Below are 13,729 nucleotides of genomic sequence, written 5' to 3' on the forward strand. Positions count from 1 at the left end.
GAAGCAGAAAAGACCTTAATGCCCTCTACAGACGGGGTATTAATCAAAGTGTTTAATATTCAGTTAACAAAGATCAAAAACAGTGTTGTAATTGCGGCGTGTTTATCTTACGATGAGAGGTCCCTCTATTACCATGTGCAAATGAAGTAATGGTGTCTTACCTTGGTACTGAGCCCTGAAGCCTTTGTGGCGGTGGTTGCTCTCCGTCACAAAGTGCAGCCGGAGCCAGTTTTTGGTGCTGATGATGGGCGCCGGAATATTCATTCCAGTCATCCTGTGTGGAAAGAGTCACAAATAAAAGGAAAACACAAGTTATCTGTTTGAACCTACATGGCTTCCTTGTCACTAGCATTCTTGTGTCGCCGTAATCACCTGCAAAAAAAAGGGAAACAGGTCATTGAGTAAAAAAGAAGAAGAAAACAACGATGAAAACCTCGGAGGAAATGATGCAAACTTCACAAGATATGAAGGAAATAATTAATCCATCTCTACATGATAGGCCTGGATAGAAAACGGTGGCCTTAAAACGAAGAACGGCCCTGAAAAAGGGGGAAAAGCCCATCTTAACTCTGAGGCTGCAGTCTTATTGAACTTATATTTACACGTTTATGTTTACCTAAACTTCACTCTTCATATACTTACACATGCATACTTTGCATTAGTGCACTTCTCTATTGTCTGTTTATTTACACGTCACTTCACATACACTACACATTTCTGCACTTTATTTGCACTTTAATTTAATTTATTTCCTAAATAATACTCTCTGCGCTGTACATATCTTTCATCCTAGCTATTTTTATTTTATTTTCATTGTGTATATTTCTCTCATCCCTGTTGTTGTTTTTAATATGTTGATTTTAGTCCGTAAATTGCTGCTACTCTGACAACAAATTTACCCTTGGGGATTAATAAAGTATATATTAATGAATTAATATGCGTGTGTGTGTGTGTGTGTGTGTGTGTGCGCGCGTGCGTCTGTGTGTGTGTGTTTTACGTCCTACAGTATGTGCATGCATGTACATGTGCAGTTGTCTTGCCTCGTCTCTGTGTGTGTGTGTGCATGTGTGTGTGTGTGTGTTTTACCTCCTACAGTATGTGCATGTATATGTGCAGTTATCTTGACTCGTCTCTGTGTGTGTGTGTGCATGTGTGTGTGTGTATGTGTTTTACCTACAGTATGTGCATGCATGTACATGTGCAGTTGTCTTGCCTCGTCTCTGTGTGTGTGTGTGTGTGCATGTGTGTGTGTGTGTGTGTGTGTTTTACCTACAGTATGTGCATGTACATGTGCAGTTGTCTTGCCTCGTCTCTGTGTGTGTGTGTGTGCATGTGTGTGTGTGTGTGTGTTTTACCTACAGTATGTGCATGCATGTACATGTGCAGTTGTCTTGCCTCGTCTCTGTGTGTGTGTGTGTGCATGTGTGTGTGTGTGTGTGTTTTACCTACAGTATGTGCATGCATGTACATGTGCAGTTGTCTTGCCTCGTCTCTGTGTGTGTGTGTGTGTGTGTGTATGTTTTACCTACAGTATGTGCATGTACATGTGCAGATATCTTGACTCGTCTGTGTGTGTGTGTGTGTGTGTGTGTGTGTGTGTGTGTGTGTGTGTGTGTGTGTGTGTGTGTGTTGCATCTGTCTCACTGTCTGTATTGGTGTTTTAGATCAGAGGTGTTGTGCAGCATCAGGGACTCTCTATAATTGCAGAGATTTAAAGCTTCTCGGGTCGTTCTCTCAGCTCTGGCTTTCTTGTATTGCCCAGCAATGCCTGCACCACGCCCTGTCGCCCCACAGTCAATAGCACACAAAGCCATAGCAGTTATCAAACAGGGGCTTGGGACAGGCTTTTTTTTTTTTGTGTTCCCAAATTGGCTCAGTGGTGGAAAAACCCAAACTGTGTTAAGTTGTTATTTTGCATTGGTGTGTATGTGCCCCCACCCGCGCATGTCTTTTTCTTTATTGTGTGTGCAAAGGTGTGTTTAAGGGTTGTTTTCCGATGTCATGTCTTTTGCATTCACTGCAGAGCCACCAGAGAAAAAATGAAGAGAGAAATGAATGTGGCAGTGAGAAAGAGAGTGATGAGGGGAAACAAAGGGGAGACTTTTCCCCTTAGTGGCCATTGCAGATATCGAAAAATGCATTTCCAAGTCTACTTGACGTTTAATTTATCCTCGTTGTGATTACACCACTGGTTCATGCCGTTTGCGTTTTAATTGTACTACTTCTGTTTGACAGATTTAAGGCTGTTTAATGCTTTATTGTTAATTAAATCGACAAACTAAATATGATTTTTATATTTTTAATCCAAATGATCCACCACAAAAGGGAGATGATGGCAGCCCCCGGTGAGGAGTTAAAAGGGAATTGATTTTCACACAAAAGTTGATCTTTACTTTCATTGATGAAACACTAATGACACAGATGTACGGGCAGGATGAAAAACAGTATTGCTGGAATATTTAGAGGAATCTGCCTCTGCGTTTTCTGCAGTGGAAGCTGCAAATTATCACGAGATTCCTGCGAGAAGTCTCAAAGAAAATGAATAGCGACAATAAAGCGTTACCCATCCAGAAGTTGCGTGGATGCTTCAGGCAGAACAGGAGTGATGTCACAACTTTCTGACCAGCAGAGGTGAATATACGGTTATCGCCACGGCAAAGTACGGCGCAGGAAGTGAAACATGATCTTCCATTAACAGTAAACAAAAGCTTAACGACACCTCACACAGGACTTACTCCAATGTGTACCGCTCTCTTAATTTATACAATAATAATCTGCATGCCCGAAAATAACATACAATGTGGAAAGTATTGTGATATCATTGCAGTCAGAGACGAAGACTTTAAACAGAAACTGATGTCTCGCAAGCTAAAATGATCTTTTGCTTTCTTTGACGACTATGAGACTGTGATCACGTTTTTAACCGCAGTCAAAAGGTTATGCAAAATATACTTGTGGAGAGTGAGCTGCCTCGTCTCCTTAACACAGATAAGAACAAGCGAGTGTCGTCTTCTGTTTTCTTATTGCAACTCCCTCAGTGCATATTCAGTGTAGGGTTGTATAGCTTCCACGGTATTAAAAACCAACGTTCCTGCATAGATACACATGGCACCTTTACAGACGTTACTTCTAGTGCTGGGTTCCTTCCCAACTTCGGCATGCTTCATATTGATTTGGGGCGTCTCGAGGAATAAATGGTAGATTCTGACATTAGAGAGTTCTCATAAGACGGCCCCCTACTGATTGGAGAGGACGAGGGGTTAAAGGGAGCGCGGCAATCTCATCAAAATACCAACGTAACGAGTCCCAGTGTGCAGGTGCTGTGGCCAAAATGTGGCCTTGAGGGCAGAGCGAAGAGTCGACATCTCTGGAGTCTCTACTTGGTTTCCCAGAGAGGCTCAACCCGGATAATGAGCCATCAATTCAAATTTGTCAAAGAAAAATAGAGCCAGGTGATCTTTTCCTCCCACCCATATTCTATCAAATATATATATATATATATATATATATATATATATATATATATATATATATATATATATATATATATATATATATTCTTTTCTGATAAGGAAGAAGCTGTGTCTCTCTATATCCTCATACTTATACAGTGTGGTGTCCATCTGCCAGTAGATTGAGCTCAATGCAAGGAGCCACTGGGTATATGGGGACCGGCTTGGTCCCCATATACCCAGTGGCTCCTTGCATGCGTTGCTTGGGTCAATTGTCAATTCAAATTCCTTCAATTAAACATTCTCGCCAGTCAGACCGCAGTAGCTTTTGGAGACACTTTAATGAGATATATTTTTGCCTGGGAAGATCAATAATAAATCCCAGGAAGAAGAAATTGAATCTAATACACATGGTAATTTAACCAAAAGTTAGTCATTTAGCTGCAGGGCACTTCTTGCTCTCAACCCGCTTTGAATATTGTATTCTTCCTCCGACGCCGTTTAGCCGCTCCGCTGGAATGGGGCAGTTCGTATTCGGTCACCCAAACAAATATTGCCAGATTGCACCGGCGAAATAGAAATCTATTCTAAAGTCTCGGCTTTTTCTTGGTAGGTTTACAACATGCAGGACGCAATCAATCACATCTGCAAGGAAACTGGAAGCTAGGAAGGTAGAGGATAAGGATATGCATAGAGAGAGAAACATTTCTGATGAAATTGCATCTCTCACACCAGCAAAAGCTTTCAGGTTTGTATGTTCTGTGGCCGTATTTTAAACAATGAGTGACGTGTAACCTACAAAAAAAGGTCAGAAGAAGAACAAAGAACTATTTGGTTGAGCCAAACTCCAATGTTGGCTTTTGTCAAAAGGAGACCCAGATCTTATTTTGGTCTATTTTCCCCGTGATTGATGCACAGCCTCATATCAAGCTTCCCAGTGCGACGACAATGGGATCAATGAACTCATTTGCAGAGATCTGATAGAGGTTTTTTTGAACAAAGCTGACAAGAGATGTCTGCAAAACATATTTATGACCTCATAGTCTTGCATTTTGTGTACTTTCAACTGTCAGGAATAGTTTTTTTTAATGTTGGTCATAATCTATCATCTACTTTTGGAGGAAATTGCCTTGCAAAATTGGGCAGTACAACATTTTTCCATTGCATAAACACCATTACATATGCCAGAATTAAATAAATATTCAAATATTTTCAGTAATTACACTCTGTATTTGTTGAATTTATGTGTTTGTTAATTATTAACCGATTATTTTTGCTCTTTCTTATCCTCCAGTACTGAAGTAGCCTGAAAAAGGTGAAGAGAAGATGTTCAATCTGGCTGACTTTGAGGTTTCCGGCTGTCAATCATCGTTAAGCGGCGCTAAAGCTCAAGGGTGCATCGACAGTTTGCTTGTCTCTGCCTGCAGCCGCTGTATATGTTAGGATGCTTGGAAGTTTAGCTGTCCGGCGGCCTTGTAACGCAGTCGGAGACACTGAAAGAGAGCGGCTGCGAGAGCAATGAATTTTATGGACGTGGGAGAATTGCTCGCTCTGAATTCCTGTTTGTTTACCTGGCCGAGTTGAAGCTATCTCTCTGCACTCCAGCTCGCCGAGTCCCGCTAGAATTGTAGAGTTTAAAAGGAGAACTCAGCCTGACAGCCTCTGACATTTGGTGGCGTGCAATAACATCATCTTGGGAGTTTCAAGGCATTCAAGTGATGCGTGGTGACCAGTCGCCACACACATAAGTAACAACTCCCGCATATAAAAGGCGCCGCTTGTTGAACTGCTTTGCCTGCCTGAACACACAGTGTGAGTCTCTTCATCCTCTCCTCAGGCACACGGGGCTGCAAACAAAAACTTAGCTGGAGACGTCAGTTTACTCATCGGGGTTACGACTCCATTAAAGAATCGCCCGATAGCAGACAGGGTAACTGGAACAGTGTGGATTACCCAACATCTTTCCAATTGCTGGGGCCTTTGTATGAAGGTAATAGAGAGGTATAAGACATAGAGGTGTAACATATTTGTTAAAACTCCACATTTGTGCTTGGATTACATTTCCTTGTTTTGATTTATTTTGGTTTAATGGAATACATTCATGCACTTTATTTGTAATTCAGTTGTTGTTTAAGAAACCTTCTAATGTAAACAAAGCATTGCTACTAATAAAAACTCAAATTAAACACTGCATTTTTTACCCAGTACACCTTGTTTTTCGTGTCTAGGTTTAATGAGAACGTGAGATGTTGTTTGCATCCTTTATATCAATACGAATACATAGTAATTAAATGCAAAAAATGTACCACTTGTGGCCATTTCTGTGTTTTTTTATCCTAAAAAGCAGGAGACACAAGACAACACAAAGCCTTTTCTGCAAAACTAAGAGCTTTTATACCTAAGAGAAGAGCTTCTTGATGCGTGTCAAAACACATCAGTGTCATTCCATATCAGCTTCCTGTCAACCTCTCTTAAGCTCCGTCAACATGCAATACTTAGCAGTCCTCACCACACTCGGAGCACCTCTCCTCTTGACTCCCTCTGTCTCTCACTGACACAGTGTCTGCCTCTCTCTCCCCCTCCGACTCGGGATGACAACTCTCAGGGACAACAAAGCTTGTAGCTCCGTGATTGATTAGAGCTTCTTTCAGCCAATTATAATTAATGCCCGGCAGGATCACATAAACCTGGCAAACGCTCCCATTCACCCGGGACGTGCGAAGAGATAGATGACCTCAGCCTCAAGGTTGGGGGTCAAACCCATTTCATATTTCCTGGTTTCCGCTGGGAATGACTTCCACATTAAGCCTATGCAAGAAAGCCATAAACCAAAGTGTCCGAGGGCAGCGCTTTAAACAAAACTCCGCCGAAGATTTCAAGTGCACTTTAATTTGAATTATTAAAATGGAATCCTGTGAATTGATTGAATTCAATCAGCACCACGAGGCGTACTTAAAACGTTTTCCTGCACACAACTGTCTGGGAAAATTCATTAAAAAAGGTACATTTGCATGCCAGTTGGCTTTTTCCCTTAAGTCCCCAACGCATGCGGCGGGTTTTAAAGTGCTTCTCTTATAAAATATGATATGGTCACGCTCCACCATACACTTTGTTCTGCTTCGAGATCACAAGGCCGGCCTCCTCGTTATCCCAAGAACGGAGGCAAGCCGATACCGAAGCTGTCAGTCTCGACTCAGAACGTGTTTATTCTCTGCATGTGAAACCTTTTCTTTTTGCTAGGATTAAATACACAGTCGTCCAGTCTCTTATGCCGCACACAAATGACTTCAGATAGGTAAATAAATGATGTGATCAAACTGAATGTGACGTTATTGAATCATAATCCAATCGTTGTAGTTTATTACATTAACTTGAGAACACACTGTTCTGTTCGCTTACGCAATTGCCTTTTTCCAAACCTACAGCTCTTCCCCTCTTCCCTCCCTCCTTTTTTTTCTATACGCTTTATGTTTTCAAGGGAATTCTTCCATATATGCAGAGTTTTTGAAGTTCGGCTGCTGGCGAGGACAAATTGGGACTGGAATTCAGCCGGAGACTTTGAGATGGAGAGGCCTTTAATGCAGGCGCCCCGGGGCGCAAGTCAAATTTTTTAACGCTAATACAGTTCTTGTGGTATAAAAGAGAATCTGATGATGCTGAAGACCTTCAAATCACTTTTGGGGTGCATGTCTCGCAGCTCGTGTAAACACATCACCGCTGCACTGAATCAAAACAAAAGCCGAGGTGAGTCACGGTCCGTCACATTCACAATGAAACCACTGTGCCAATTAGATTGCAATAAAAGGGATCAATCAAAATCATATCCCCCCCCCCACCTCAATACTGAGAGCGTTAGATTGGCCGAGTCTGAGCTCCGTGCCGTCTGCCGAGGCCGAGTAACTACCGACGTCAGACGTTGAAAAATAAAAGTCCGGTTTGTATCAGCCGTTCGGAGTCCGATGGCCAGTCAGCGCCTGGCTGTGGGCCTGCAAAGCCCAGTGAAACATTGTGTGTGACACAAATAAAAAACACTGGACTATTTACTGACTTGTCAATCAAAACCTTCAACAAATTGTGATAAAAGTGTGTGTATATGTGGATTTCTAAACTTACTTTCTGGCCTACATTTGGCTTTGGCAGCTCTGTTCTCTAACAGAATGTAGGCCATCATTTACTTCAGCACTGAAAATGATTTTCTTGACAGGATTCAGTGCACGTTATCTCTCTCCAACCAGAACATGAGCCAACAGCACTCTGTCTTCACTTCAACCTCATTACACCTTTCTGTTAACACCTTATCAAAGCCATGAAACACATTCATCCTCCAACACACACACACACACACACACACGGCCATGCACATCTGGTGAAACAAACACGACACACTCTCACTCCCTCCTCACAGCTCAACTCACCAGATGGTTGTCGGTTCTGATCCCTCTACTTCCAGATAATCCGACTTCTCCTCCATTTGAAATTCGGTGAATACGAGTGAGATGGTGTCCCCCGGATCTGCCAGGATGGTCCACTTACACTCGCCGCTGCTGCCCAGGCCTGCAGCCCCGCCACCGGCAGGCTCACCGCTCGGGATATCGAAGCTGGAGATGAGCCCGCTGGAGCCCCTCAAGGTGCCACCGCACGTGTCCTCCGCTGTCAGTCACCACAGAGGGAAGCAAGGGGAGAGGACAGACACATGGTCTCTGGGTTATTTCAGAGGTATTACTCAAAGGTCAACATGGGGGGGAAAGTGGCTTCAGGCATAAAACATCTGTACCTGTCTCCTCCGATAAATGCAAACCAGAGGAAGACCAACGATGAAGCTAATGTTCGAGCCGTTTAGACACTCATTTTATTTGTTTTTCACACAGGTTGTCTAGTCCACTATCTACTGCTAAATCCAGCACAATTATGGGACCGCCAACAACATGAAAAGGGTGGCAAGAAGCATGGGCAGAAGTATTTATCAATTAATTGTGTGCTAATTCTGTCCGTTTCCTTCAGTGCAGTTTGTGGGAGGAGGAGGAGGAGGAGGAGGAGGGCGAGGGAGGGAAGAGTGCTAAATATCTCTTTTGCACTTTCTTCTCTCTTTCCTCCGATCTTGTCTCCTCCCTCCGTCCGAGAGTCAGTAATTCATCACTGTGTCCTCCGAGCCCACTCATGTTTCAGGAAACAAACAAATGGTGATAAATAGGGCTTATAATGCTGTGAAATTGTATATTTTTTTCTCCAATGTGGGAAGCATGGCACGCCCGTTGAATGTTAATGCGCCCGACCATAAAAGGGGCTTGCTCTCTTTTCGTCCCTTCGCTCCCCCACCCTTTCTTACATCTCTCCATCTCCCCCCCTCTCTCTCTCTCTCTCTCACTCACTCCATTCCTCTCCTCCGAGCCCTCTCAGATCTTTCTACTATTACTCACCACCCCTCGCCTCCACCTCTGTATCCGTTTTTTCTCCCCAAAGAATTCTAATGATGGCAGGGCTTTCACAGTTTTCACATCATTTAAGACTAATATGTGACACTCAGCTGTGCCAGCTGAAACCTTTGATGGCTCAGCGCTCCACTCAGGGCTGTCAGAGCTGCCAGACTTGGAACATTCCTGTATGCTGCATTACACAATTGGTCAAGGAACAAGGAAGCGGGTGTATGAATTCAAAAGAAGATTTAAAATAAATAAAAAATGGGGAAAAGACGGGAGAGCAGGAGCTGCTAGTTAACTTGATCCATGTCCTTTGACACATTAGCTGTAGCATAGCAACTGATCAAAGTCTTCATAGGGAGGGCTGGGATGGCATTGACACACACACACACACACACACACACACACACACACACACACACACATTTGCAGGCTACACCAAGGGCAGGCATCCGTGTGTTAAATATCTTTAACAAAAGCATGCGGAGACATGATTTGTCGTCATCTCCACCATCAACACTTATCCTGAGTGACAAATTGTTTATCCCCTCAGTGCACATGAGATGACATCCCAGAGAGTGCCCGGCACATTTGTAGAGTAATTGGCTATGGCCTGAAATTAAATGGATATTAAATCGCTGCGAGTCTGACCAAAGGAGCCGTATCACTTTTTAACCTGACAGACGGAGGGGGGGATGTCGCCGTCAAGGCAAAGAGAGCGAGAACGAAGTGGTGGAGAAGTGTTAGATAATGAGAGGGAGGTGAGTGTCGCAGTGGAGATAGAAGAAATAGACAAGTGGAGAGGGAGAGAGAGAGAGAGAGAGAGAGAGAGAGAGAAGATAAGAAGTGGGAGAGGGATTTTTTTTTCCTTCTCTAAATGCGAAGGAAAGGAGCTTCAATGCTTCCTTACGTAGCTCCTTTAGCATAGGAAACACTGCACCTGCCTTTACGAAAGGAAAGGAGATAATGCCGACCCACAATTCCTTGCGGCGGCAACATTTAAAGTGACGCACCCTTCGGTCGTTCACGAGAACAAACGATCATGACCGACAATAACTTGGAAATACTTTCAATGATCTGTTAAACCTGCTGGCAAACTACGAACTTTATATTGCTGTGAACTGCTGTAAAGTGATCAAACTGCTGAAAAGTGATCAAACTGTTGTAAAGTGATCAAACTGCTGTAAAGTGAGCAAACTGCTGTAAAGTGAGCAAACTGCTGTAAAGTGATCAAACTGTTGTAAAGTGAGCAAACTGCTGTAAAGTGATCAAACTGTTGTAAAGTGAGCAAACTGCTGTAAAGTGAGCAAACTGCTGTAAAGTGAGCAAACTGCTGTAAAGTGATCAAACTGCTGTAAAGTGATCAAACTGTTGTATAGTGAGCAAACTGCTGTAAAGTGAGCAAACTGCTGTAAAGTGATCAAACTGTTGTAAAGTGAGCAAACTGTTGTAAAGTAATCAAACTGTTGTATAGTGATCAAACTGCTGTAAAGTGATCAAACTGTTGGAAAGTGAGCAAACTGTTGTAAAGTGAGCAAACTGTTGTAAAGTGATCAAACTGTTGTAAAGTGAGCAAACTGCTGTAAAGTGATCAAACTGCTGTAAAGTGAGCAAACTGCTGTAAACTGAAAAGCGGCATTGAGTGCAGCAATGCCGGCCCCTTTTTGTCTGAGTCATGTTTCTGATTATAATTTTTCCAAATCAACTACTTTGTCACATTTCACATTTTAAAACACTATCAAGTCAACACACGAAGAGGCATATTGTTAAAGAACATATGTAATTCAGCATGAACAGAGAGACAGAGTTGTCTTTTCCTAACTCCTCTTGAATTCTCCTTACTCTCTTTCCTTTTCCACAGGTCAAGGAAAAGTGGTTAGGAATTGAAGCTAGGAGGTCATGTAGAAATACAAAGTTCATTCTAAATTGATGAAAACACAAGTATTCTTTTTAATAGCTGCCTTGCAATGACTTTAGTATGATTCTGAAGTTTTAGGTTTATTTTAATGTTGGGGCAGAATCAGTTCGCTGGTAAATTTGGCATAAGCCAAAAAGTTCAATTAAAATCTCAACATTTTTATATTATAATCACATTTTTCAACATTTTACTGAATCTATCGGTCAATTAAATTTGTAATAGTCAGGAGAAAAGAATTGAAAAATTTAAAAAATAAAAACAGTGTCCATCCAAAAGTCTTACTTCAAACTGCCCTTCAGTGCTCAGGATGCGTTGGAAGCTATAACTGATTTGCATGTGCAATGTACTGTGTATACATATATATATATATATATATATATATATATATATATATATTGTTAAATGTGGCAGCGAAAAAAAACTAGCACAATTATCCTAGAATCTGCAGAGCATCGGTGGGGCCGCGGGGTATTGTACAATGAAGCTTGATATATAAAATCGATCAAACATTAACACACAGCGGTGAGACTCGATACTGTTGGTTGTAAATTAGACAGCGAGCAGAAACCGCAGGCCGCCATCCAGCGCCGTCTGGGTTCTCGCTCTGACTGGAAGGCACAGAAACCCAAAACGTTGCCACTGTGGCAAATTATACCACTGACATCATAGGAGGAGGAAAAAAAAGAGACAATAAAAAGGCTTTCTCAAAACCGTAAACAAAAATGAAAGCGCTTCTTTGTTCCTCAGATCTTTTTACCCCAAAATAGGATTCTGGAACGAATAAAAAAGAAAAAAGAAATAGCTCCTTATATAGTTTTCTCTGAAGTGGTTTCCATGATAACAGACTTGCTCTCTGATCGTCTTTGAACATCATTCAACCCAGGTGGCGACAGAAAAAGCCGGGTGCAAAAGTGTGACTGACAGGTAGAAAAAGGTGGTGTTATGTGCAGCCTGAAAATAATACACATGGCACTGGTAACTGCCCACCGTCTGAGAGCAACTACCTCCTAAACCCCAGCCCTAGGTTTTCTTACCCATACTAAAACTGGTTTCTCTCCTCAACCACGAGGGCTATTTGAATAATTCTGGTGCTATAATAACAATAACACAGTATATGTGTTACTGGTTAAAAGTTGTTGATGATAGAACACAGAAAAAATTGTGGGAAAAACAAGAAATCGTCCTATCTTCGCCTTCACAAGTCCGATTTTAATCTAAGAACATTCCCAATTAGATTGACGGCCCTTTTAGTCACAGAAAATCTTCTTGTGACACATAGGTTCCGATTGGCCGACACTGAAACCGACCCCAAGAGGGCACGGTAACTCGAAACCTCACGTTTTTACCTCCGTTTGATGCCCCGGAAGTTATTCTTTATTTTGGAGTCAAAATGGCGCCTTTGGAGCTCGAGATAATCTTCATAAAGTGAAGTAAAGTGAAGTAAAGTTTTCTGTACATTCGCTGGGAAAAGAAAGCTCGAAAGATTGGACGACAAAGTCTGAATCCATAGGTTGTGAGGTTTACGGAGATGTCCGGATTTAGCTTGTAGCATGAAGCTAACGTAAATGACATCTGCCAACGTGACATACATTTTCCTAATTTCTGGACAGTTTTGTACATTTTCAGCTATATATATTAGTTTTTTGGGGAGCTTTGGTGTTGAGTTGTGTGTTTGGAGCTCGTATAAATCATTATATTCGTTATGGATTCATAAAATGGACATTTTTATGAACACATGGAGTTAAACTTGAGCCCCTTTTACGGGGACCGTGTGGTTTAAAAGGAGCGTTTAACATTCTGAACTTTAATATCGCAGCAAAAAACTATTTTCCATGTAAAGATATAAAGGAGTAAGGAGTCCACTTGAGCAGAGAATCACTCTTCTTGTACACGCCTGTCGCACATTGTTATAGTGCATGTGAGCGTGCACGTTTTAGTCGAACCTAAAAAGCTGCAAGTCATTCTCTCGTTTGTGTGCAATGGATTGAGCACCAATATTTCAGCACAGGGCTTCCTCAAGCGTTATGGGATGGATTTCCACACCTACGCTTAATAACTGATCCTATAACTAATAATAATTTAATTGCACGGAAAATTTAGGGAGCTGCAACGGGTTTCTTTGGGACACATCCATGCATGTTACTGTAATTCATGAACCAGCAAGCTGCTGTCTGGGACTCAACAAAAAAATAAAATACATCTCTTTACAGCTTGAGCATTTTAAATGGCTTCAACTGTACTGCCTTACAGTTTCTATACATATTCACATGCAGCGTTTCATTGGAATCCATGGCAGCATTTGAGGTACCAGCGAGTGCCAACGAGGTTTAGTGACTTAAAAGAGATGCATGCTGGGCAATGTGTTCCCTAGCAAATCATTAGAGCGTGCTCTGGAAGACGAAGGAGGATCCGTCCCTTTTAAAAACGGTGGCAGTGTACAAAATGAAAAAAAGAAGATGGTGGCGAGGATTAGGACTGCTTTAGCTGAGCTCATTTACATCCTCAGCATCAGCAATCTAATGCTACTTGAGGAGGGATTAAGCCTCTCTCCGCTTGACTTTGATCAGATATACAACACTTGTCTTTCTAATATATTCACCCCCAAGGAAAGAAGGAATGGAGCTCATGTATAATTTGACACTACCTTAGGTTTTTCCTTTGTAATAATGCCTGTGTTAATGCAAAGGCAGTGGCTATGTCTACAGTAAGTCACTCGTCTGCTCAGCGGTCATGTTAAATATTGAGTAGTCAAGAGATATAAATTGATTGCAGAGATGCAGTTTTCTATTGCATCATCCATTTTGCAGCAAGTCATTTTCAGTACATAATGAAAATTAGATTGAATAATAAGAGAAGAGCAAAATGGCACCACAGTTACATAAGGGTGAGGAAATTGGTCATTTTTGTCGGCTGAAAATAATGATACATTCACATCATATCAT

At 41.9% G+C, this 13,729-nt stretch overlaps 1 protein-coding gene across 1 annotated transcript in view; it reads right to left on the reverse strand.

Annotated features, from left to right (window-relative positions):
• The window catches only part of LOC306745299 (CUB and sushi domain-containing protein 3-like), a gene marked incomplete at both ends in the record, with an annotated part of 218,685 nt that overhangs the window by 152,932 nt on the left and 52,024 nt on the right, over nt 1-13,729 (reverse strand). The window contains 2 exons of the mRNA XM_079228051.1: nt 162-274; nt 7,868-8,102. Coding sequence (XP_079084177.1) covers nt 162-274; nt 7,868-8,102 — 348 coding nt within the window. The remainder of the gene's footprint in view (nt 1-161; nt 275-7,867; nt 8,103-13,729) is intronic.

This window comes from Taurulus bubalis (genome assembly GCF_910589615.1).
Source record: "Taurulus bubalis genome assembly, chromosome: 12".
NCBI classification, from domain to species: domain Eukaryota; kingdom Metazoa; phylum Chordata; class Actinopteri; order Perciformes; family Cottidae; genus Taurulus; species Taurulus bubalis.